The following is a 22,872-nucleotide window of genomic DNA, read 5'->3' on the forward strand; positions in this document are numbered from 1 at the left end:
TCATGATTCAAATGCTGAAAGTACTCCCAGAAGAAATCAGTAGTTATTGGTGAACTTCCTAGGGTGTTCAGCCTCCAGCCTGGATTGTACCTAGTCTCTTATAACACAGTAAAGATCTTCTGTAAGTATATGTTATTTTTTGATGTTGTATTGGCACAGGTTATGACCCCTGTTGAGGAATTTTGAGAAGGCATTCTGGTCTTCCTGATCAGAAACTGGTTTTGATTTTGCCACAAATTTTGAGAAGAGACCGGCAATGGTGGGTCAAAGTTCCATCCTCCTTCCAAAAGGCGTATCAACAAGTCCCTTTCCCACCACTTTCAATCTCCTGTATCTCTTACCTCTAGATTGGAAACTGGAGGAGTCAGTCCGCACCTCAAAAAGGATCATTTTTGACCTAAGCTTTTGCTAAGCTGCTGACCTTTACAATACACCCTGTCTTGGGGCCTTCTATAGTTTAAAGCCCAATTAGTGAAAACACATATGAAAAAAAGATTTTTTACATTCAGTGAATGGAACACTGTTTCATCATCATCAGAACTAAGGTAATGTTTATGTTCCTGATCCAATATGGTATGCGTTTCTTTCTGGATGTAATATTTAATGACAGATGTAATATTTAATAGTTAGGGCTAGAGAAAATGTTTATCTGGGAATTCCATGCTTCTAGCATTTTAGATCAATCTGCAGCCAAGATTAGAGTAAGATGCTAAAAATTTAATAATTAAGTTTCATTAAACCATCCTGTAGCACAATGGTTTTCTGTTGAAATGGGTTATCCCAATACAATATACTCATATTCCAATATTTTTAAAATTAATTTCTTATGGAATCAACATTTTATTTGCATAGAGGAGGAACTAAAGGAGTGGTGCTTTCATTCATACAGGAGAAGCTGTAACTACTTTCTCCAGCAACTGAAACAGCATCAGTGATGTTAATATTTTGCTGCCGGGTCAGTGTAGGATACCTTACACTGGGGCAGAAAAAATCCTAGGAACACTTACTTGAGAGTAAGTCCTATTCAACTGAATGCAACTTACTTTTGAATAACCAGACAAAAGTTCTGGCTGCAGTCTAAGCACACTTACTGGGTGAGTCCATTGAAATTAACACGACAGCGAATTATTGCATATTTTACTGGAGCAAACATTTATTTATAATCTGCTTTTCTCACGGAGATCCAAGGTGGATGTCTGCCCCCTCTGCGTCAAAGTCAGAGTCCAGGGCAACTGCCTCATTCTGGGGCTGTCTTCTCCAGCCTTTGGCCAGGGTTGAGCCTCAGAATTGAGGGGAGGGGTTTCAGCATCACCCCACGTTTCCCTCTTCCCTCAAGGAACTCAACTCTCCCACCTGCAATGTGAGAGCTGCCTCGCCCTTTCTCCTCAGAGTCCTCCTGCCTGGCTTTTTAAAGGCTCTGCTGGGCGGAGTCTCCCCCTGGACCTTCTCTGCTCCCCTTCCCCAGTGGTCATCTGCCCCTGAAGAACAGAACCCGAAGCCAATTGGGCAGCTTCCTCACTCTCTTGGTGCCTCAGGGGTTGGTTGTGGCCCAGCCCCACTAAAGGATATTCAGTGAAAGAGATACAATAGAGTACAGTAGCAGAAAATTTGAAAAACAAGCATAAAGCCAAGCACAGAGATGACATCTTTCTGAAAGAAAGCATAATTAATTTATATGGCATGTTCAGCAACTTTGAAAACTCCCCAGTAGGTACATGTCTATTTCAGCAGAAAATACGGAGTAGTGCATAGTGCCTACCAATGTATCTCTCTGACCTACTTCTAACAACATATACTCTTATAGTCTGGGTGGAGCCCTCTGATTTCTGTCCACCTGTTAACTATTAGGTAAATCCGTTAACTGATTCCTATTGGAGAGACGATAATATTAATGATGATGGCCAGTTTATATATGAGCATTATCCTGGGATACTGCAGTCATCAAGTGAATACCAAGCACATATGTGTAAACCAAACTGAAGAACACGAGAAGACTCCCTTTTCTATTCTCATGACAGTATTATTCTAAAGGCCAGGGAATTCTACTTTCAAGCAAACCTGCGCCTTTCCATTTGGAAATTGATTTATTCCTGCATATCCGCTTTCCCTTGTTATTGCACACAAGAGGCTGTAAAGGGTCCTCCGTGACAGCAGCGGCCGCTAGAGATCAAAGAAGCAGCTTCTGGCCCAGGAAGCAAAGAAACCGGTTCGGAGTGCCGGGTCTGGTGTTTGTTCCGGGGGGTGGGAGCGATGAGAAGTGGGCTGAGACCGAACTCCCGATGGGAAAGAAAGCGGGCGTGAGCGACAGGGGAACTACCGCTCCTTCCTTAGCCCTTCGCTCTCGCATTTGTGTCGAGAGGATCCGCTTTCTTATCCTCAAAGGACACAACGATTTCCCTCTGGGCGCGAAAAGAGTTTGTCAAACAGCAGCTATGAACGCCTGCCAGGCTCTTTGGCGCTATGTTGATTTAAGCCCACTCAGATTTGTAGGGGAGAGAATGCGGGGAAGAGCGTTTGGAATGTGCATGAGCGTTCTGTCAAATTAAATTTTATATTGTTCCTAGGGGAGTTAGTTTGGCCATAAATCGGAAGCGACCTGGCGACAAATAACACACACAGTCACGGAACTTGATGGCAGCAGCTGCTTTAAGCCTTATGTGTGAAAACGGCATCCTCGATGTATTCACCCTAGTTCCCCACTGGCAAGACAACAGATACTTCTGAATAATTTGGGGTAAGGTTTCTTCGGTTGAGTCCTATAAATCTGATCTTTGTTGGCCTGGTCGAACTCTGGAACCTGAGAAGAATAAGCATGAGTCTGGTGACGTTAGCAATCTTTTATTGCAGCATGACCTAGAGCCCATTGTGTCAGGGTGTCTCCAGGAAAGTGCAGGTGTTTCTGTCATTAGATATCACAGCCCTTCCCCCCCCACCCTCACCCCCCAAGAAAGAAGAAATAAGTGTTTTATGCATACTGAGCCCTGATGCTTAGGGAGGAAAACAGGAACATAGCAGGCGTTTTATTTTATATGTAAATACTTGGGCTGCAGGGAGAAAAAACTAACACAGTGGTCCAAAAATATGAAATATATAGGGGGCATGTGGTACTGGAAAGTGTTGTCAAGTCACAGATGACTTATGGCAACTCCTGCTGGGATTTTCAAGGCAAGAGACTAACAGAGGTGGTTTACCATTGCCTGCCTCTGCAACTGTGGTCTTCTTTCAGCCAATTACTAACCACAGCCAAGCCTGCTTAGCTTCTAAGATCTGACAAGATCAGGCTTGCCTGGGCTATCTAGGTCAGGGTATAAGTAGAATAGTCTGTATATTTCTGTGCCAAGCTCAAGTGTGAACAAGCATATTAATAATTCATAAAAGCAGTAGCTGGAAATAGCAAACTTAGGAAGGTTATATCAAATTATTTAGTGTGTGTGTTTATGTCATCAAGTTGCCTCCAACCTATGGCGAACCTATGAATGAAAGACCTCCTAAACTTCCTATTGTTAAGAGATTTGCTCAAATCCTGCAAACTGTAGGATGTGGCTTCTTTTATTGAGTCAACCCATCTTGTTTTAGGTCTTCCTCTTTTCCTACTGCCTTCTACTTTTCCTAGCATTATTAACCTTTCCAGAGAGTCTTGTGTTCTCATGATGTGACCAAAGTACAATAGCCTCAGTTTTGTTATTTTAGCTTCTAGGGAGAATTCGATTTGCTCTAGTACCCATTATTTGTCTTTTTGGCCATCCATGATATCAGCAAAACTCTCTTCCAGCACCACATTTCAAATGAATCAGTTTTCTTCCTGTCAGCTTTATAATAACAACAACAACATTTGATTTATATACCGCCCTTTGGGACAACTTAATGCCCACTCAGAGTGGTTTACAAAGAATGTCATTATTATCCCCACAACAAAACACCCTGTGAGGTGGGTGGGGCTGAGAGAGCTACAGAGAACTGTGACTAGCCCAGGGTCACCCAGCTGGCTTCAAGTGTCACTATCCAACTTTCACATCTATACTTAGTAATGGGGAATACCATACTTTGGATTATCTTGATCTTAGTTCCCAGAGAGAGAGCTTTACTTTTAAAGATCTTTTCTAGTTCCCTCACAGCTGCTCTTCCAAGTCTCAGTCTTCTTCTGATTTCTTCATTGCAGTCTCCCTTTTGGTTGATAATTGAGCCAAGGAATAGAAAATCGGGAACAATTTTAATTTCCTCATTGTCAACTTTAAAATTGTGTTAATTCCTCAGTAGTCATTACTTTTGTCTTCTTGATGTTCAGTTGTAATCCTGCTTTGGTGCCTTCTCCTTTAACCTTCATTTGTAGTTGTTTCAAGTCTTCACTATCTTCTAGTAGTAACGTGGTATCATCTGCATATCTCAAATTGTTAATGTTCCTTCCACCAATTTTCACTCCACCTTCTTCTAGATCTAATCTAGCTTTTCTTATGATATACTCTACATAGAGGTTGAACAGGGAGATAATATACATCCTTGTCTGACACCTTTGCCAACGGGAAGCCATCCTATTTCCCCATATTCTATCCAGACAGTAGCCTGTTGTCCTGAGTACTGGTTGTGCATCAGAACAATGAGATGTTGTGTCACTCCCACTCTCCATAGTTTTTCATGATCCGCACAGTCAAAAGCTTTGCTGTAATCTATAAAACACAAGCTGATTTTCTTCTGAAATTCCCTGGTATGTCCCATTAGCCATCATAAATGTGCAATGTGATCCCTAGTGCCTCTTCCTTTTCTGAATCCAGCTTGAACATCTGACATTTCTCATTCCATATATGGTAAGAGTCTTTGCTGTAGAATTTTCAGCATCACTTTGCTTCCATGGGAAATTAACGCAATACTCTGATAGTTGCTGCACTCTTTGACATCCTATTTTTTTGGAATTGGAATGTAGACTGAGTGTTTCCAGTCTGTGGGCCATTGTTTGGTTTTCCATATTTGTTGACAGATTCTTGTTAAGATTTTGATGGACTCAGTTTCTGTAGCTTGAAATAGCTCTACTGGTATTCCATCTACTCCAGGAGCTTTCTTTCTCCCAACTGCTTTGAATGCAGCTTTCACTTCACCATCAGCTTTCACCAGTTTGGTGTAGTGGTTAAGAGCATGGGACTCTAATCTGGTGAGCCGGGTTTGATTCCCCACTCCTCCACTTGAAGCCAGCTGGGTGACCTTGGGTCAGTCACAGCTTCTAAGATTTCTCTCAGCCCCACCCACCTCACAGGGTATTTTGTGGTGGGGATAATAAAAACATACTTTGTAAACCGCTCTGAGTGGGTGTTAAATCATCCTGAAGGGCGGTATATAAATTGAATGTTGTTGTTGTTGTTGTTGTTGTTGTTGTTATTTGAATTATCCAAAACACAATCAACAATAAGCAGAGGTCACATGTTATTATTGATTAGCCTTGCTAAGGTGATACAAGTTTCCACTGGAGACCTAAGTATCAACCAGATATCAGTGCAATTTTTATGCTGTTCCAAGTAGCACCTTCTTTTGCAGTTCTGTAGGTGTTATGTCAGAAAGCTGCAGTTTTTCCATAGAAATTGCAAAGTTTTTCGAGATGTTTCCGAGTGCCTCGATGACCATGGGGACTACTGTTGCATTCTTCTTCCATAGTCGGATGGTTTTTATTGCCAGATCTCTATATTTAATCATTTTTTCTTGTTCTTTTTCTTCGACTCTGGCATCCCCAGGATTTGCAATGTCGATTATCTAGACTTTTCTATTTTTCACGACTGTTATGTCTGGTATATTATGTTCACCAGGGCTTTTTTTCAGGTGGAACGAAGTTCCGGCACTTCTTGAAAATACTCAACAATGGTGCTTGAAAATAATATTATTTCAAAGAAACCCGTGTGTTTCTTCCTCATTTCCCTCTTGAGAGTTCTGCCACTTCTTTTCCTAGAAAAAAACCCTTGATGTTCACAGTGCCGATCAGTTGGAATTCTGAAATCCCACAGTATCTTGACTTGTTCATTTTCTAGCACCTTTTCTACCTGATGTTCCCATGAATTCTTTGATACTGGCAAGTTATACTTTTACACAATGACCAATGAATCAGCTTTGCAACCCTGTCATGTCTAGCTTTGTAGTCCGTCTGTGCAATTTTGCTGCATTCAGAGATAAGGTGGGACACAGTTTCATCTTTTTCCTGGAAAAGTCAACATTTTGGATTTTCACTGATTTTCTGAATTTTGGCTTTCATAACATTTGTTTGCAATGCTTGTTCTTGTGCTGCAAAAATCAGACCTTCAGTTTCTTTCTTGATTATACCCATCTTCAATCATGCCCAAGTTAGGCTGTTGTCACTTTTTCCTTCAATATTTTTTAGATGTTGCCCATGTAAGAGTTTGTTCTTCCAGCCATTTAATCTATTCTCAAACTGTTTCTTCATGTATTCAGCCTTTGTTTCGGTTGTTTTTAATAAGTTCTCTGTTTTCACAGCCTAAAGTAATTTTTCTGTACTTCTACTGATGTAATCATTCAGGCCTCTCTTTTCTTCTTCCACTACCTGATATATTTGCAACAGTCCTCTTCCACCAATTTTTCATGGTAAATATAGCCTGTCAACATCACTTTTTGGGTGTAAAGAGTGATGCATGTTCATTAGTTTTCGTGTTTTTCGATCCAATTTTTCTAAATCGCTTTGTGTCCAATCTATTATTCCAGCTGGATATCTGATCACTGGAACTGTCCATGTATTTATGGCCTTGATTGTATTTCCACCATTTAAATTTGACTTCAGAATTTTTCGTACTCTTTTGATATATTATTTCTGAGTCAGTTCTTTTACTTTCACATGCAGGATGTTATCTAATTCTAATATTCCAAGATATTTATAATTTTCATTGTTTGATCATGATTTCATAATGTCGCCATTTTCAAGTTCTATTCCATCAGTAATTTTTACTTTCCCCCCCCTGCATGGAGAGTACTGCAGATTTGTCTAAGCCAAATTTCATTTGAATATCATCACTGTACATTTTCACTGTATTAAGCAATGGAATCACTGTATTAAGCAATGGAAGTTCAGTGGGACTCTTTGCACACAATTTCAAATCATCTATGTATAGGAGATGGTTTATTTTCCCAGCCTGATCAGAAATATAATAACCCATTTTTGTTTTCTCTAGGATCATTGTCAAGGGGATTAATGAGATGATGATGATGATTACATGATTTCTGGTTCTTCATCAAAAGATTCTTCTTCAAAGGTGTCTGTCATCCTTCCATCTCTTCTGTATAGTTCTTCAGTGTATTGTTTCTGTCTTTCCTTTATTTTGTCCTGATCAGATACTGAATTTCCGTGCTGATCTTTCAGCATTCAAGCTGTGGCTTGAATTTTCTTTTGATTTCTCGGATCTTTTGGAACAAATCTCGTTCTTCCTTTTTTGTTGTTGTATTCTATTTGTTTGCACTGGCTATTATAATAGATTTCTTTGTCTCTGCATGCAAGCTGCTGAATAGCTGCATTGAAAATTTTAACCCTATTTCTGGCACCTTTTGCTTCTCATCTTTCTTTAGCAATTTTAAGAGTTTCCTCAGTCATCCATTTAGGCTTCTCCTTTCTTTTGGCTACAGGGATAGTCTTTGCACATTCTTCCTTGATAATATCTCTGAACTGTATTGCCGTGGTCTTGGCATTGTAGTTCCTGACGTTTCGCCAGCAGCTGTGGCTGGCATCTTCAGAGGTGTAGCACCAAAAGACAGAGATCTGAAGATGAAGAGAGCTGAAGATGCCAGCCACAGCTGCTGGCGAAACGTCAGGAACTACAATGCCAAGACCATGGCAATATAGCCCGGAAAACCCACAACAACCATCGTTCTCTGGCCGTGAAAGCCTTTGACAATACATCAATATCTTTGAACTCAGAGTTCTTCTGCTCATGATCAATTAAACTTAGTATTGCAAATCTGTTCTTTACGTAGTCTTTAAATTCTTCAGGAATATTATTTAAATTGTATTTTGGCACTATGAGGCTTTTAGTGTTTCTCCTCAGCTTTCTAATTTTTGATATTAGCAACTCATGATCTGTATCACAATTAGCTCCTGGTATTGTTTTAGCAGAGACAATAGAGCTTCTCTTATCTTCTGCTCCCAATTATGTAATCTGTTTGGTTCCTGTATCGGTCACCCGGTGTTTTCCACGGATACAATTGTCTTTTTGGTTTCCTGAAGCATGTGTTAGCAATGAACAGGTTGTTGGCTTCACAAAATTCTATGAGTCACTCTGCTGCTTCATTTCCTGATCCTAGTCCAAATTTTCCAAGTATGTTTTATTTTGCTTTGTCTCCTGCTTTTCTGTTCCAGTCATTTATGATTGTCAGCATAACTTGTTTAGGTGTATGATCAATTTCTTCTTTGACCCTTGTATTAAAGTTTTCAATTTCTTCCTCCTCAGCATCTGTAGTTGGAGCATAAACTTGAATGATGGTTATGTTAACAGGCCTTCCATGAAGTCTAATTGATACTACTCTGTCAGACTTTGCGTTGTAGCTCTTGACTGCTTGTGCTATGTCTTGCCTCACTATTAGAGAAACACCATTTCTTTTGAGTTTGTCATTTCTACAGTAAAACACTGTGTGGTTTTCTGACTGAAAATGTCCTGAGTCAGTCCAGATTAGTTCACTCACACCCAGCACTGCAATGTTTAAATGTTCCATTTCTTGTTTTAAAATGTCTAGCTTACCTGGCTTCATACTTCTCACGTTCCATGTTCCTATTATGTGTGTTGCACAGCTTTGGGCATTCCTTTTGCATCTGTTCACATACTTGTTCTCAGATCTTCCCCAGCAGCCAGTTGAGTGCCATCCGACCTGGGGGTCCTGTCTTCTAGCACTATATCATCTTTCAGTTTGGACTGTCTCATCATAAGGTTTTCAAGGTAAGAGATTAGCAGGAGTGGTTTACCATTGCCTTCTTCTGTGTGGTACTAACCAGGGTTAGGTGGTTAGCTGAAGTGACACTGCTGTTGTCTCTGAAGGATCCTCCGCCAGTGTCACCTTCCACTACTGCTGCTGCCCAGTAGCTAGCCTTCAAGGATTCTTCCACTACCATCACTATTGGAATATTCAGTTCTCTTCTGCTGATGTGGCTGTTGATTCCTGAAGGGGGTGGATGCATCTTAGTCTGGTGTCTCAGCTTTGGCCATTCTGCCTTGAGTGACTCTTCCAGGTGTTTAGACTCCTGATCAAGCCTGTGCTCCTGATGGTATTGCTCTCAGCTTCACTGACACATTCAAACCCCTACCACCACGTGTGTATCCAAGAGGGAGACCTTACTATTACACCGTCCAAAATGATTTTGTGGTAGCACAGTCAAAAACACCTGATTCTCATTCGTAGCTGCAACACATAGATGGCTCCTTATATTGAAACACTCCCATGTGGAGCCATTTAATGGGGTCTACATGCAAGGGTTACAGCATATATTGGATTCCAAGTTTCAATCCCTAACATCTCTAGCTTAGGGCTGTTTGATTACAGGCAATAGGAAAGATATTTATTTGGTTCTTTGTAGAGCTGCTGCCATTCAGAATAGATAGCAAAAGGAAAAGATTTTATTCTTTGTTTAAAGAATTCTCAGACTGGGGCAGCAAGACTGTTTTTTCTTTCTGTGCTTGATTTCTTGTCTTTGTTTTTTCTTAGGAACTTGTAGCTATAGTTCTTGGCCCTGGAGGAAGATGGAGGAAATCTTGGCTAATCTATGTGAGAGCAGTCCGATAGATCCTCTCCCTTTCTGGGACCATGGCAATATTGGACATTGTTTTAATCAGCTTATTTTAAACATCTTTCCTCATGCAGTCCTTGCTGTAATCAGTGCCTGCTACATAGGAACACCAAGGTATAATGACAATCCAGATTTGTGAACTAATCCCCACACACTTTAAACACTCACATTTTGTATGTATAACCCAGATTCTCTGATAGAAATATCCCATTCAATTTACATGAGATTGTGTTTATGAGCCATGATATATGTTGTGAAATAACACCCTCCTTGACATGTTCCTTAGATAGTCCTAATGCTTGTTTAGCTTTATAACTACTGAGATGTATTAAAGCTGCAATCTTATAGGCATTTACTCATGAGTGAGTCTGATTGAAACACATTTATTATTTTGTTGCACAAAACCAGTCTTTAGGAGCTCATAGAAATAAACATACGCACGAATGTTCGCAGAGTATAATCTTTCTTCATATTTTCTAATGAACAGTAATTACAAACATATTGGATGGCTTAGCTGTGGCCTAAACCAGTATGGTAATTTTAGTATATACTCCAAAGGTTAACAGACTGGGAAATAAGATATAGAGACATCCAAGAATGACTAGTGAAGGGACATCAGGAGAAGGGATGAGAGGTTGTACTCTAAAGCATGTTCTTCTCTCTTTACTAGGTCTTCAGTTTCTAGGAACATCCACAGACCTGGTTGGAAATGCAGGATTGCCGCATCTTTTATCCTTGCTGGTTCATCTGTCCTAGACCTGATCCCAGCAGCCATATGGAAACAAGCATTGTATCCCTTGTACCTAGAAGTACTGGCAAGTAGCATAACCACATTGGCATGGCTTACTCATAGCTTGGCATTGCTTGCTCTCTACAAGTCTTCACGTAGTTTCAGCCGTGGCCCTGTAACACTGCTGATTTTTGCCTTCTTTCCACTTCCATCCCTCATTATCACTCTGGTGTGGCGCTGCCAGACTGAGATAGGTGTTCAGCACCTCCAACCTGTCTCTGTCTTCAGAGTGTCTATCCTCTGCCTGCAGCTAACCACACTGATTATCTACATAATTGGCTACATTATACCTGTGTCTAGCAGGCAAGACTTCTGTTGTATCAATGATTCTTGGCAGCATGAGCCTCTTATGATAGACTCAGGGATTTCCACACCCATGTGGCAGGAAGTGGCAGAGGATGGAGAGAGCTGGCTCTCGCGTTTCTCCTATGCTTGGATGAATCCTCTTATGAAGCGTGGCTACCAGTGGATGTTAAATCATCCTCAGGATATTTATCAGCTACCTCGACGGCTCCAGGCAGTAAGAATCCGTGAATGCTTCTCCTCTTGCTGGCAGAAAAAGGCAACTTTCAGCCAAGATGTTGAAGAGACTGCAGCTTCCATAAACAGATTATTTGTCCAAAGCAATGGATTACCATCTCCAGAGTGCCGTCATGATATTCAAAAGCGTGTGAGTCTCCTATCAGTGTTGCATGCAGCTTTTGGGTTACGCTATTACTCCCTGGGCCTCCTCAAACTGGCTGGCAGTCTGTTGGGATTTTCAGGGCCCCTGCTTCTAAACTTGCTAGTGAGTTTTATGGAATCATACCAAGAACCTCTTAGCCTTGGGGTTCTGTATGCATTTGGACTCTTCGCTGGTTCATTTCTGGGTGCTATCTTGCGGAACCAGTTCAGTTATGAGGTAAACAAGATGATGCTGATGGTGCGTACAGCTGTTATCTCTACTATCTACCAGAAAGCTATCCGGGTGAGTGGCAGTAGCCTGGCTAGCTTCACCACAGGAGAGATTGTCAACTTTATGAGCACTGACACTGATCGGTTGGTCAATTTCTGCCTCAGTTTCCATGAACTGTGGAGTCTTCCTTTCCAGTTTGCCATCACCCTGTACCTCTTGTACCAGCAGGTAGGCATAGCCTTCTTGGGAGGGCTGGCTTTGGCTCTGCTGCTGGTGCCTGTTAATAAAGTTGTTGCAAATCGTATTATGGAGAACAACAAGGAGATGCTGAAGCACAAGGACACGCGTGTCAAGGTGAGGTGGGGCTATTTGGGATTTCCAAGCTCACTATTGTGCTTGTCTGTTGATTTTTCCTGGAACAGCTATATGTTGGAATTTTTAGGTATTTGTGACAGTGAAGTCCTATAATGATTTATCTGTTAGTAATGAGCTAGCAGTACTTGTCTATCACCAATGGAATACTGCACAGTAGAAACAAATCACATCCGGTATACTACAAAGATTATAGCCTTCTACAGAAGATTTTTCATGCATTGAGGCATGGAATCATCTCTGCCTGTGTACGATCACCAGCTTGTGAGCATAGGATCTGTTACAGACTCTCACCCTAGACCCCCAGCTGCCCACTTGCCCCATTATCTTGGTGCCCTAGTTTCGCATGCTTAGGACAGCTAGAATAGGAGCATGGTCTGTTTTAAAACTTACCTGGATTCTTCAGATAATCTGAATATAGATTCTATTTAGACCAGGTATTACCCAAATTGCTATACACATGGAGGTCCTGTAACAAGCAAAGGCATTCCCTTGCCGGCTCAGAACAAACAAGCATACAGTGGTGTATTTAAAAGCAATATTTTGGGGATCTTTAATCTGTGTATATCAAAGTGTATATCTAGCCCAGAACTCAGAATAATGAGAAGGAATAAGCATTCTTAAAATGAAAAGGGTTTTTGTTGAGATAGCATAAGCCAAATTAAACAACTGTTACAAGAAATTAGAGCGGGAGAGAGATTGGAAAGCAGCAAACCAGTAACCTTTCTCTAACAGCTACTTGTCTATTAGGGAAAACAAAAAGGAGGTGGGGGAGTGAGAGCATGCAACCTGTCCTGTAGAATGTGGAAATCCTGTGGAGTCCTGATGTGGAGAGCTGAAGAGACCAGCTCGTGTCTCCAAAGAATCTATGCCACACAAGTGTAGTAGCTGGGAAAAACTGCCACTAAGTATTGAAGATTTTGGTGCTGTAACAGATTCTTATCCATGTCTTACTAACTGTGCAATCCTAAGCAGAGTTACTCCAGTCTAAACAATCCAGGGTTACTCCAGTAATTGACTTCAGTGGGCTTAGATTGGAGTAACTCTTCTTAGGATTGCACTGTAAGGTTCCTACTATCTCAGACTAAAGATTTATCTTTACTCTTGAACAGCTTTCAGCACTTAGTTAAGACCTACAAAACAGAACTTGCTTTCTTAGCAGTGCTGCTTATCAGTACAAAAATTATTTACAGAGTTCTTCTTGCAAAGCTTTTCCCCATCAAGACATACAGAGTCCTTCTAGAGTTTATTTCTTTTTATTGAAATACACTCTAGTCTTTTAAAGCAAGATATCAAATATTATTATTAATATAAATCCTACAAAAATGGAACACAGAAAAACAATAAGAATGAGGTTTACTAACATTTCCTAATTAACTCTAAGTTTAAAAACAAAATTTCTATGAAATGTGTTAAGATTCCCATAGCAATGGTAAAATTCTCACCTAAGTCTTAATGAGATTTCTTCCAATCAAAACTCTGGCATACTATCTGAGTTGGCATTTTTATAGGTTATCTTATGCAAAAATCTAAGATCTTTTTCATGTGATAAAATAGATAACTATGATTGGTTTAGGTTTAATTAAATATTCATATTTTCTATTGTATAGCATTTTATTTATTTATTTATTAATTCAACTTTTTGTCCACTCTCTTCGCAAACGGGCTCAGAGCAGAGTACAACATGACAGTACACATAAAGATAAAAACAGTGGTATCAGCAGTTACAGTTATATGAAAACATCATAATACAGTGTACTCAGTGCATCCTCACTTTTCTAAGTATCAGGACCCATGGGGTAGGGTGGCCATGCACTTAATAACATCCTAAAATCAGGAGGGCAGCATGCCCCCCCCCGCCACTGGCGGGAGGCTGGTTGGAGAAACTACCCACCCCAATCCTCATAAGCCTGGTGGAACATCTCTGTCTTACAAGCCCGATGGAACAACAATAGGTTCTACTAGGTTCAGGTCTCCAAAGACAGAGAGTTCCACCAGGTGAGTGCCAGGGCCGAAAAAGTCCTGGCCCTAAATGAGGCAAGGCGAATCTCCTTGGGGCCAGGGATCACCAGTAGATGGTTTTCTGTTGACTGGAGCATTCTCTGGGGAACATAGGGCAAGAGAGAGTCCTGCAGGTATGTTGGTCCACTAAGGGCCTTAAAGATCAAGACCAAAACCTTGAACCTGATCCAGAATTCTACTGGGAGCCAATGCAGCTGGCGCAGAACAGGTGTAATGTGCATCCAGGATGGCATCCCAGTTAGAATATGCACTGCTGCATTTTGAACCAGTTGTAGCTTCTGGAGGCCCAAGGGTAGCCCAGCATAGAGTGAGTTACAGTAATCCAACCTGGAGGTTACCGTTTCATGGATCACTGTAGTTAGGTCATGGGCCTACAAGTAAGGAGCCAAAATGATGTCATATCCAACTTGCAAAATAAAACTATAAATCTGTGAAAAATGACAGAAAGAGTTAGTGAATAACAACAACAACAATAACAACATTTGAATTATACCGCCCTTCAGGACAACTTAACACCCACTCAGAGCAGTTTACAAAGTATGTTGTTATTATCTGCACAACAACAATCACCCTGTGAAGTGGGTGGGGCTGAGAGAGCTTTGGAAGAGCTGTGACTGACCCAAGGTCACCCAGCTGGCTTCAAGTGAAGGAGTGGGGAATCAAACCCGGTTCTCCAGATTAGAGTCTCACTGCTCTTAACCACTACACCAGACTGGCTCTCAATAGATCAGCATTGGTCCATTCTATGATTGTAGGACATTAATCTAGATACTGTCCACTATTTTTAATTAGCTGTCAAAGATAAAAGTACACCTTTGAGAAAAAAAATACAAGAAAGTTCATGCAGAGTTCAGACCTTCACTAGAATACATGAGCATTGCTGTAGTATAATATGCTTTAATCTGTATAACTATAATGGGACAATATTTATAATATATATATTCATGATCTGGAGTATGGGACAAAGGTGGTCAAAAGGTGGCACAATGATAAGTGAACAAAAAGACTGGAAGTGACAGATGACTGTCTCTGGGGAGATGATGGGACTATGTTCTTCCCAGGCAGCTTTGCTCATCTGAACAGGGTCTCCTGCAAGTGCCACCCTGCACATGGGCAAAATCAATAGGTATGATCCTACTAGCTAGTTATATGTTGTCTAATGTCAGTCCTAGAATTGCTTATGCTCTGTTTCAGCATTTCTTCTACTCTCTGTTGAATTCTTGCTAATGCTGTGTCTTTGTAAACTTCTATGGCATTGTTTATGGAAATGTCCTTGATATTGACTATACCAGTCTCACACTGTGTAATCTGCCTTGAGCCTCAGTGAGAAAGGCGGACTATAAATGACATAAATAAATATGATAAGGCTAAGTACCTGCTAGTTCCTGCCCTGCATTATGGCTATCAGAAAACTTAATTCTGGAGAATCATCTGAGTTTAAAGTAGGGAGGAGGCTGATATTGAAAAGGGGAGTTTTCCTGGTTTGCATAAAAGTTCAAAATACTTCCTGGAGGAAGTTTGGAGAAACACAGACCTGAGGATGGGTGTACAGTCACTAAGATAAGGGGAGGAGCTAGGTGGGGCAATCCATTGCTTGTTGTCTTGAAGACCTGGGTCTTTCATTAGGGTCAAATTATTCAAGGAGGAGGCTCCAAAGTCCTTGGGGAGAACGGCCCTCCGATTTAATCAGCCTGAACTGGGCTTTAGGGAGGAGCAGGTCTGAATTCCATTGCTGCTTAACTACTTGCCCCCTTGTCATTGGTGTGGCTCTCTGCCTGTTAACTTCAGCAGGATGCAGACTCTGTTTTTCAGCTCTAAGCCCATGGAGGAATAAAAAAAGTGGTCCCCATGAGATAAGGATTCCAGGGGCTACATGGGGCTTCAGTAAACAATATAGCCTTACCCAAAAGAACAGGATGCAGGAGTAACATCTAAGTAAGGGTCTAGAGGAAGGGGTCCCCAACCTTTTCGAGGCTACAGGCACCTTTAAGAATTCTGACAGAGGGTAGAGGGTGTAACCACAAAATGGCTGCCATGGGAGACCGAGCCCACAACAAATTGTCAAGGAGAGATGTTATGCATGCATTATTCTGAAAATACTTCTTCGATGTTTCAGGCAGAAGCTCTGTTTAACAAGATGCCTTTTAAAATTAACATATCATTTAAAATATTTTCTTGCATACAAGCACAATAAGGACACATATTGAGCTACCTAAGGATCCATCATCTGGCAGTACGTGTCTTCATTTTGCAGGCACATAACACACTTAGGGGAAAGGAGAAAAATGTTTCTTCTCCTGACTGTCCCATTTACATATGTCCAGCCATTTTCAGCCTGCACTTATAACAAAGACAATTGGTGCTGAAGGGCTGGGGAGAGCCCCTTGCATATTTGTACAGTAAGAAAGAGATTCTGGCCAGATTTGGGTAGGAACATAAATTATTTTAGAAAAGTGACCAAAATATGATGGAGCAATATTATGATCAACTTCCACCTGAATTATAAAAATACATTAAAATTGGGATGATCTGTTGACTTCAGCAGAAGTTTGGTTTATGTGCAGTAAGCATTTTAGTTGTGCAGCCCTACTGTGTTTAGTCAGAAGGAAGTCTCACTGTGTTTTATTATATCACACTCCAATTACTTTATCGAAAGGCACTGTCAGCATTATATCATGAGCATCAGAAACTCCTTAAGTCCAACTGTTTAAAAACACTTAGTGGGGGAGTGGTGTTGAAGAGTGCCATTATGCCCACAGGCATCATATTGGGAGCCCCTGGACTGGTGGCCCAGTCATTATTTTGCTGACTGATATGGCACCACGCAAGAAAGAAACACAATCCAGGTTTTCTTTAGTATCTAACTTATGCCCTGACCTAGCTTTGGAGTATGTGTGTGTATGCATACCTGTGGATCTGACATTGTACCATCCTTTGTTTACAGCTGATGACAGAATTCTTGTGTGGTATGCGAGTGATCAAATTCTATACCTGGGAGCAGCATTTTGGCACTAGAGTGTATGGATGCCGAGCCAAAGAGCTAAAGAGCCTGCGAGCAATCAAGTATTTGGATGCTGTGTGTGTCTACCTCTGGGCAGCCCTTCCTGTAGTTGTCTCCATTGTCATCTTCATCACATATGTTTTGCTGGGACACCAGCTCTCTGCTACTAAGGTAAGACGTGTCTGTTTTACGACACTGCCTCTACTTGGGCTGCACATTAAGATGCTTCAGAAAGCTCTTGCAAACTGGCTTCCCATCTGATATTTTGGAAATTGTAGTTACCCTTTGAAACACCCTTGTGTGTGAGAGTGTACAGCCATCACAACGAGCAGGACGATCATTGTTTTTGGAAAGAATTCTTTTCTTTCAACACTTTCTTAAGAGTGAAACCCTTCATTTAACTCTCATGGTGGATGCAGCTGCCACAAAAAGTTAGTTAGTTGGCTACCTTTGGCTTAACCCTGGCTTCATGCCTCAGACATAGAATTTGACATATAAGATGGAATGTGACATTCTATAAATGTCAGCTGTCCCTTTCACAAAAACCATAAATTTCTAGTTCATGTTTCTAATCTTACTCATACTCTGGCTGTTTCCACACGGCTTACCTTGTTCTGGAAAACAGCGAAATCTCGCATGAGAAGATGCTGTTATTGTGTGAGAAGATGTGATAACAGCGTCTTCGTGTGCGATTTCGCTGTTTTCAGGAACAAGGTAAGCCATGTGGAAATGGCCCCAAAGAAACAAGAAGTTTTAGGAGGCCAGAAATTAACATCTCCATGCCTTACATATCTAACTGTCCTTCTACAACATCTCATTTCGCTACCAAGGCCCCATTTTGCTCTTTGACTCCATAGCCATTACCAACAGTAAACTCTATTGCAGAATGGAATCAATATATGAAAATACTTTGCATTATTCTTAGCACAGAATTTGGGTCTCCTTGCTGTGAAATGTGCATTTTTTTCAGTGAAGAGGACACACAGCATGCCATTCCGTTTCAAATGTTTCTGGGGTCATAAAAGCTCTGCTGCATCCAGCCAGTAGACTTTTAGTCCAGAATCCTGTTTCACACAGTGGTCAAACCAGTTGGCATTGAGGGTCAACAAAAAAGGCTTCCCCCCTGATATGGCTTCCTAGTACTGGTATTCAGAAATTTACTGCCTCTGAATGTGGAGGGTCCCTTTAGTCATCATGAATACTAGTCATTGATAGACCTATTCTCCATGGATCTGTTCCCTTTTAAAACCATCTGTGCTTGTGGCCATTACTGCATCCACTAGCTGTGATTTCAACAATTTAATTACCTATTGAAATGCCTGTTTTTAAAATTTAATTTTAAAAAATGTCAATACTAATTTAAATACTAATTATCAATTTAAATACCTATGAACAAAGTCATTCTTCCTGTCCTGAATGCATTGCCCATCAAATGTATTGGGTTCCGCTCAGGGGTCATTTTGTAGAAAAAGAGCTGCAGGAACTCATTAGCATAACTCTTTAGCATTTGCCACGCCCCTTGACATCACCAGAAGTGTGTCATTGGCATAACTGGTTTGCATATGCCATACCCCCTGACATCACCGGAAGTCTGTCAGAAGGCAACACCCACACAGACAACAAAGCCAGCAAAGCACAGATTTTTAAATAAAAAATTCCAGTGCACACTGTACATCTGGGGAAGGGGAACATACAGTAACATTCAAGAACAGTATGTTTCTATGCTTTTCTTAGACAGCTTAGAGCAGCTCCACACAGACAACAAAGCCAGCAAAATACACTGGGGGGTGGGAGGGAAGGTATACTCACCGCTTGCAGGCCAGGAGGATGGGCTCCGGAGACTGCCGCTGGCTGCCACGACTGGCCTGCAGGCCAGAATGATGGGCAACACAGGCCGCAGCACTGCTGGATGCCGGCACTGGAGGCTGCCGTGGGCCACGCACCACCTCGACTGGCCTGCAGGCTGGGAAAATGGGCAGTGCAGGCCACAGCGGTGTCGGCTGACTACAGGAGAGTGTTCCCGCACCTGGCAGTGGCCAAATCAGGGCCATTTTGGCCCCAATTCAGTCTGAAATGGGCCCCAAATGGCTCAAAATGGCCATTTTGGGCACGTTTTAGCATGGATAGGTGTTGGGTTATGATTTTTGATTATGATAATATTTTAGCAGAGTAGTGCTTTGCACAGCATATAAAGAATCACAGAGACATGTGTTCAGCTTCTAAAATAATGTTTACTACATAAAGGATAAAATAATAAAGGTTACATTGGTGGTAAAATAAAGAAGAGCTAACTAGCTTCTACATCCTTACATGCTGGAGGTAACTGTGTAACAGACTGGTGGGCAATGGCGTCCTGGACAAAGGAAAGAATGTTAATTGCCCCCAATAAACTTGGTCAGCCAATAATAGATCCTAGATTAGTTCATTAGGCATGCATCTCCCCTTTGCCCTGGCAGGAACAGTTACTCAACACTTAACTGGCCTCATGCTAATTAATTATGCCTAGCTAAGACTCAAACAGATTAACCCTTTCATGACAGAAGTGAATGACATGTGCAAATCCCAACAATAGGGCACCAACCTGATGCCCAATCCTGGTGGTTTTGGCCCTGACCCCAGCCAAAATGGGTCCCAAAGAGCCAGAAATGGCCATTTTAGGGCTGTTTGGGCCTGGATCAGGGTCAAAACACCCCGGACCTGGTCAGTGCCAGGCAGGGGAGGGTTCCCTCACCTGGTACCAACCAGATCTGGGCCATTTTGGCTCTGATCCGGGCTGTTTCGGCCCCAATCCAGGCCGAAATGGGCCCAAAATGGCCCCAAAATCGCCATTTTAGGCCTGTTTCGGCCCGGATCAGGGTTGAAACACCCGAGACCGGGTGGGTACTGGGGGGGGAAGGATTCCCCTGCCCAGCACCAACCCAATCTGGGCCATATTGGCCCCAATCCGGGCTGAAAGGGGTGCAAAATGGCTGGTAATGGACATTTTGGGCCCTTGGCCCTGATCTGGGCCGAAATGGGCGCAAAATGGCCAGAAATGGCCATTTTGGGCCCTTTTCAGCCCAGAACGGGGGAATGCCTGGCAGGGGAGGTTTCCCCCACTTGGCACCGACCTGATCTGGGCCATTTCAGCCCCGATCCAGGCTGTGTTGGCCCCAATCCGGGCCAAAACAGGCCAAAAATGGCCAGAAATGGCCACTTTGGGCCCGTTTTGGCCTGGATTGGGGCCGATACTGCCGGCATTGGGTTGGTGCCAGGCGAGAGAGGGTTTCCCTGCCCGGCATCGATCCAATCCTGGCCATTTTGGCCCCAATCTGAGCCATTTCGGCCCCAATTGAGGCTGAAACGTGCCAAAATGGCCACAAGTCAGGTGAGCGGGGCCACCTGACTGTTGGGAGAACTGTCGGAACGGTGTTCCAGCATGTTCCCCCTCCAAATGAGCCCTGGTTCCGCTGAATTATAGTATTGTGAGAAAGAGAAAAAAATCTCCAGTTTCTCCACTCCATGCATAATTATATAAGCCACTGTTATATAAACATTATATAAATCTCGCCCTATCGTCTTTTTTCTAAATTGAAAAAACCTAGACTCTTTAGCCTTTCTTGGTACGAAAGGTACTCTAACACCATAATTATTTTGGTTGCCCTCTTTTGCATTTTTACTAGCTCTGTAAACTCCTTTAAGGGCAGCACAGTATTCCAAATGAAGCCACATCACGGAACTGTACAAGAGCTGGTGTGGTGTAGTGGTCAAGAGTGCTGAATTAGGATCTGGGAGGTTCACATCCCCCCTCTGCCATGGAAGCTGGCTGGGTGACCTTGGGCAGTCACACACTCTCAGCCTAATCTACCCCTCAGAATTGTTGTAAGGCTAAAATGGAGGAGAGAAGAACGATGTAAGTTGCTTTGGGTCTCTATTCTGGGGAAAGGTAGGGTATAAATAAATTACATAGATAACTTCCCTGCATTGCTGCAGGATATTGTAGTTCTAACCACTTTTAAAGAGGCAGTCATGAAATCCCTTGACCTTAATGACCTAAATAACTACCTCCTACCTGTCAACATTTCATTCCTGGGCAAGGTGCTTGAGCAGATGGTGATTTTAGAACTTTAGGCAATCTTGGAGGAAACAGCTTATGTAGAGACCCATTTCAGTCTGGATTCACGTCTGGGTTTGGGATGGAAACACCTGAGTCAGATAAGTTTTTAGAAGTCCTGAATAAGTACCTGAAGAAAGTAATGGGGTGCATGAGAGTGAATAAACTGAAGCTCGGTCCAGAATACATTAAGGGGCTATTGTTCAGTAACAAAGCCACTAGACGATTGAGGAGTCAGCCTGCCCTGTAGGGGGTTGTACTCCCCTAAAGGAACATGTTGGTAGCTTGGAGCTGCTGCTGGATCATGGACTGTGGTTGGAGGCCTTCATGGTACATTGCACCTTTTAATTGGCTTCAGCTAGTATTCCAGCTGCATCTGTTCCTTGAAAAGCATGATCTGGCCACAGTGATCCATGCTCTGATCACATCTGGGTTAGATTACTGCAGTGCACTCTGTATGGGGCTCCCTTTGAAAACTGCAAGAAAAACAAAAGGGGAGAAACAAAACAACCCAACCAAAGAAAGGTAGTCAGAGAGGTTGAAACAAAATGAAAACTTAAATATATTTATGATTATGATGCTTTTCTTCAATGTGTATCACCTTGTACTTATTTTCTTTATTGAATACATTGTTGCTCACTCACCCTGTCTAGAATGTTTCTCTTGGGCATCCTCACAATCCACATTGGTTCACCATCTCGAGTAATTTGGTATCATTTGCAAACTTGGCCACTACAGTGCATAGTACCCCCAATTCCACACCATTTGTGAACAAATTGAACTTGTCCCAGTACCAGTCCTTGTTATACTCCCCACTGAATACTTCCCTCTGTTGTGACAACTGTCCATTTATCCCGACTTTTTCTTTCCTATTTAACTAATTGTGCTACTGTGTTTATTAGGCCTAAAATGTCTATGTTACCTTCCATTAGTCCTTCTATCTCAACCATAGGTATTCACAGCTTTAGCACTTGTTGGGATGCTCATTCTTCCTCTCAATAATTTTCCTTGGGTGCTGAATGGGATCTTGGAAGCCAAAGTGTCTCTAGATCGAATCCAGCACTTCCTAGTGCTCACAGACCAGGATTTGGATACGTACTACAGCAGAGGTATGGAAGCCAGAGGAAATAGAATGGATAATCAGTTGGGTGGGTCACCATAATAGGGTACAGAGCTACTCTGAGTTTATAAGGAGGAGCTGTGAGAAGAACAAAAGAGGGTACTCTGAGCTTTTTGTGGCTTTTTGTAATGTTACTGCTGTTGCTTTATAGCTTTAACTGAAATTCTTAGAATTTCATTGCTGTTTTTAGCCTTTAACTTGAATTTTAGTGTAACGTTTTAATGGTGCCGTTTTGTGACTTTTGTTTATTGTTTTATGCTTTGGTTTGATGTTATATGGAAACTTCCTCAAAGATGCTTTGAGTGTGGCATGTGGCTGTAGCAAACAAATTTGAGTCCTATGTCTGTAGACTTCCACCTTTGGGAACAGGGCCTTCTGTTCACTATGCAGCTTTCTGTTCTCCCATCTGCCGTTTTCATCTTCCTCCAGCAGTTTTTTCTTGTTGTTCCCACCTTTGAGAGACAGTCTGTTGTAGGAGTGCTGTTGGTTCTGTCTTGTCTCCCCAGAAAACGTGCTGTACCATTCACAAATCCCAAATGTATCTCTTGGCCTTTGGAGAGACTCTTTTCTTTCACATTGCAGCTGGCCCCTCTAACCCTTCTTCCATCCTGGAAATGCACCATTCTACCTTTTCATGGTCGCCAGCAAGCAAGGACAGTGCTGAACACCATATGTCTAGAGGGAGTCTGCAACTCTTTATTCAAGATCTGATGGTGATAAAGGTGAGCAGTGAGCACCGGTGGGGGGGAAGCATTATCCAAGTCACTTCCAGGGCTTTTTTTGAGGGGGAACACTCTGGAACAGTGTTCCGGCAGCTCTAGAATC

The 22,872-nt window shown here is 42.1% G+C and overlaps 1 protein-coding gene across 5 annotated transcripts in view; it reads left to right on the forward strand.

Annotated features, from left to right (window-relative positions):
- Window positions 1-47: 47 nt before the first annotated feature.
- The window catches only part of ABCC10 (ATP binding cassette subfamily C member 10), a 49,690-nt gene continuing 26,865 nt past the window's right edge, over window positions 48-22,872 (forward strand). For 2 of the 5 annotated variants that reach the window (XM_054977065.1, XM_054977103.1), the window contains exons 1-7: window positions 2,274-2,734; window positions 8,808-8,909; window positions 9,673-9,868; window positions 10,425-11,793; window positions 16,778-17,005; window positions 21,880-22,036; window positions 22,630-22,769. In XM_054977065.1, the coding sequence (XP_054833040.1) occupies window positions 9,708-9,868; window positions 10,425-11,793; window positions 16,778-17,005; window positions 21,880-22,036; window positions 22,630-22,769 (2,055 nt within the window). In that variant the 5' untranslated portion in view covers window positions 2,274-2,734; window positions 8,808-8,909; window positions 9,673-9,707. Of the gene's footprint in view, window positions 122-508; window positions 546-2,273; window positions 2,735-7,157; window positions 7,239-8,807; window positions 8,910-9,672; window positions 9,869-10,424; window positions 11,794-16,777; window positions 17,006-21,879; window positions 22,037-22,629; window positions 22,770-22,872 lie in introns of those variants that run through there. The other 3 variants (XM_054977075.1, XM_054977084.1, XM_054977093.1) reach the window with 3 other exon arrangements.

The sequence above is a fragment of the Eublepharis macularius genome, chromosome 1 (genome assembly GCF_028583425.1).
Source record: "Eublepharis macularius isolate TG4126 chromosome 1, MPM_Emac_v1.0, whole genome shotgun sequence".
In the NCBI taxonomy this organism is placed as follows: domain Eukaryota; kingdom Metazoa; phylum Chordata; class Lepidosauria; order Squamata; family Eublepharidae; genus Eublepharis; species Eublepharis macularius.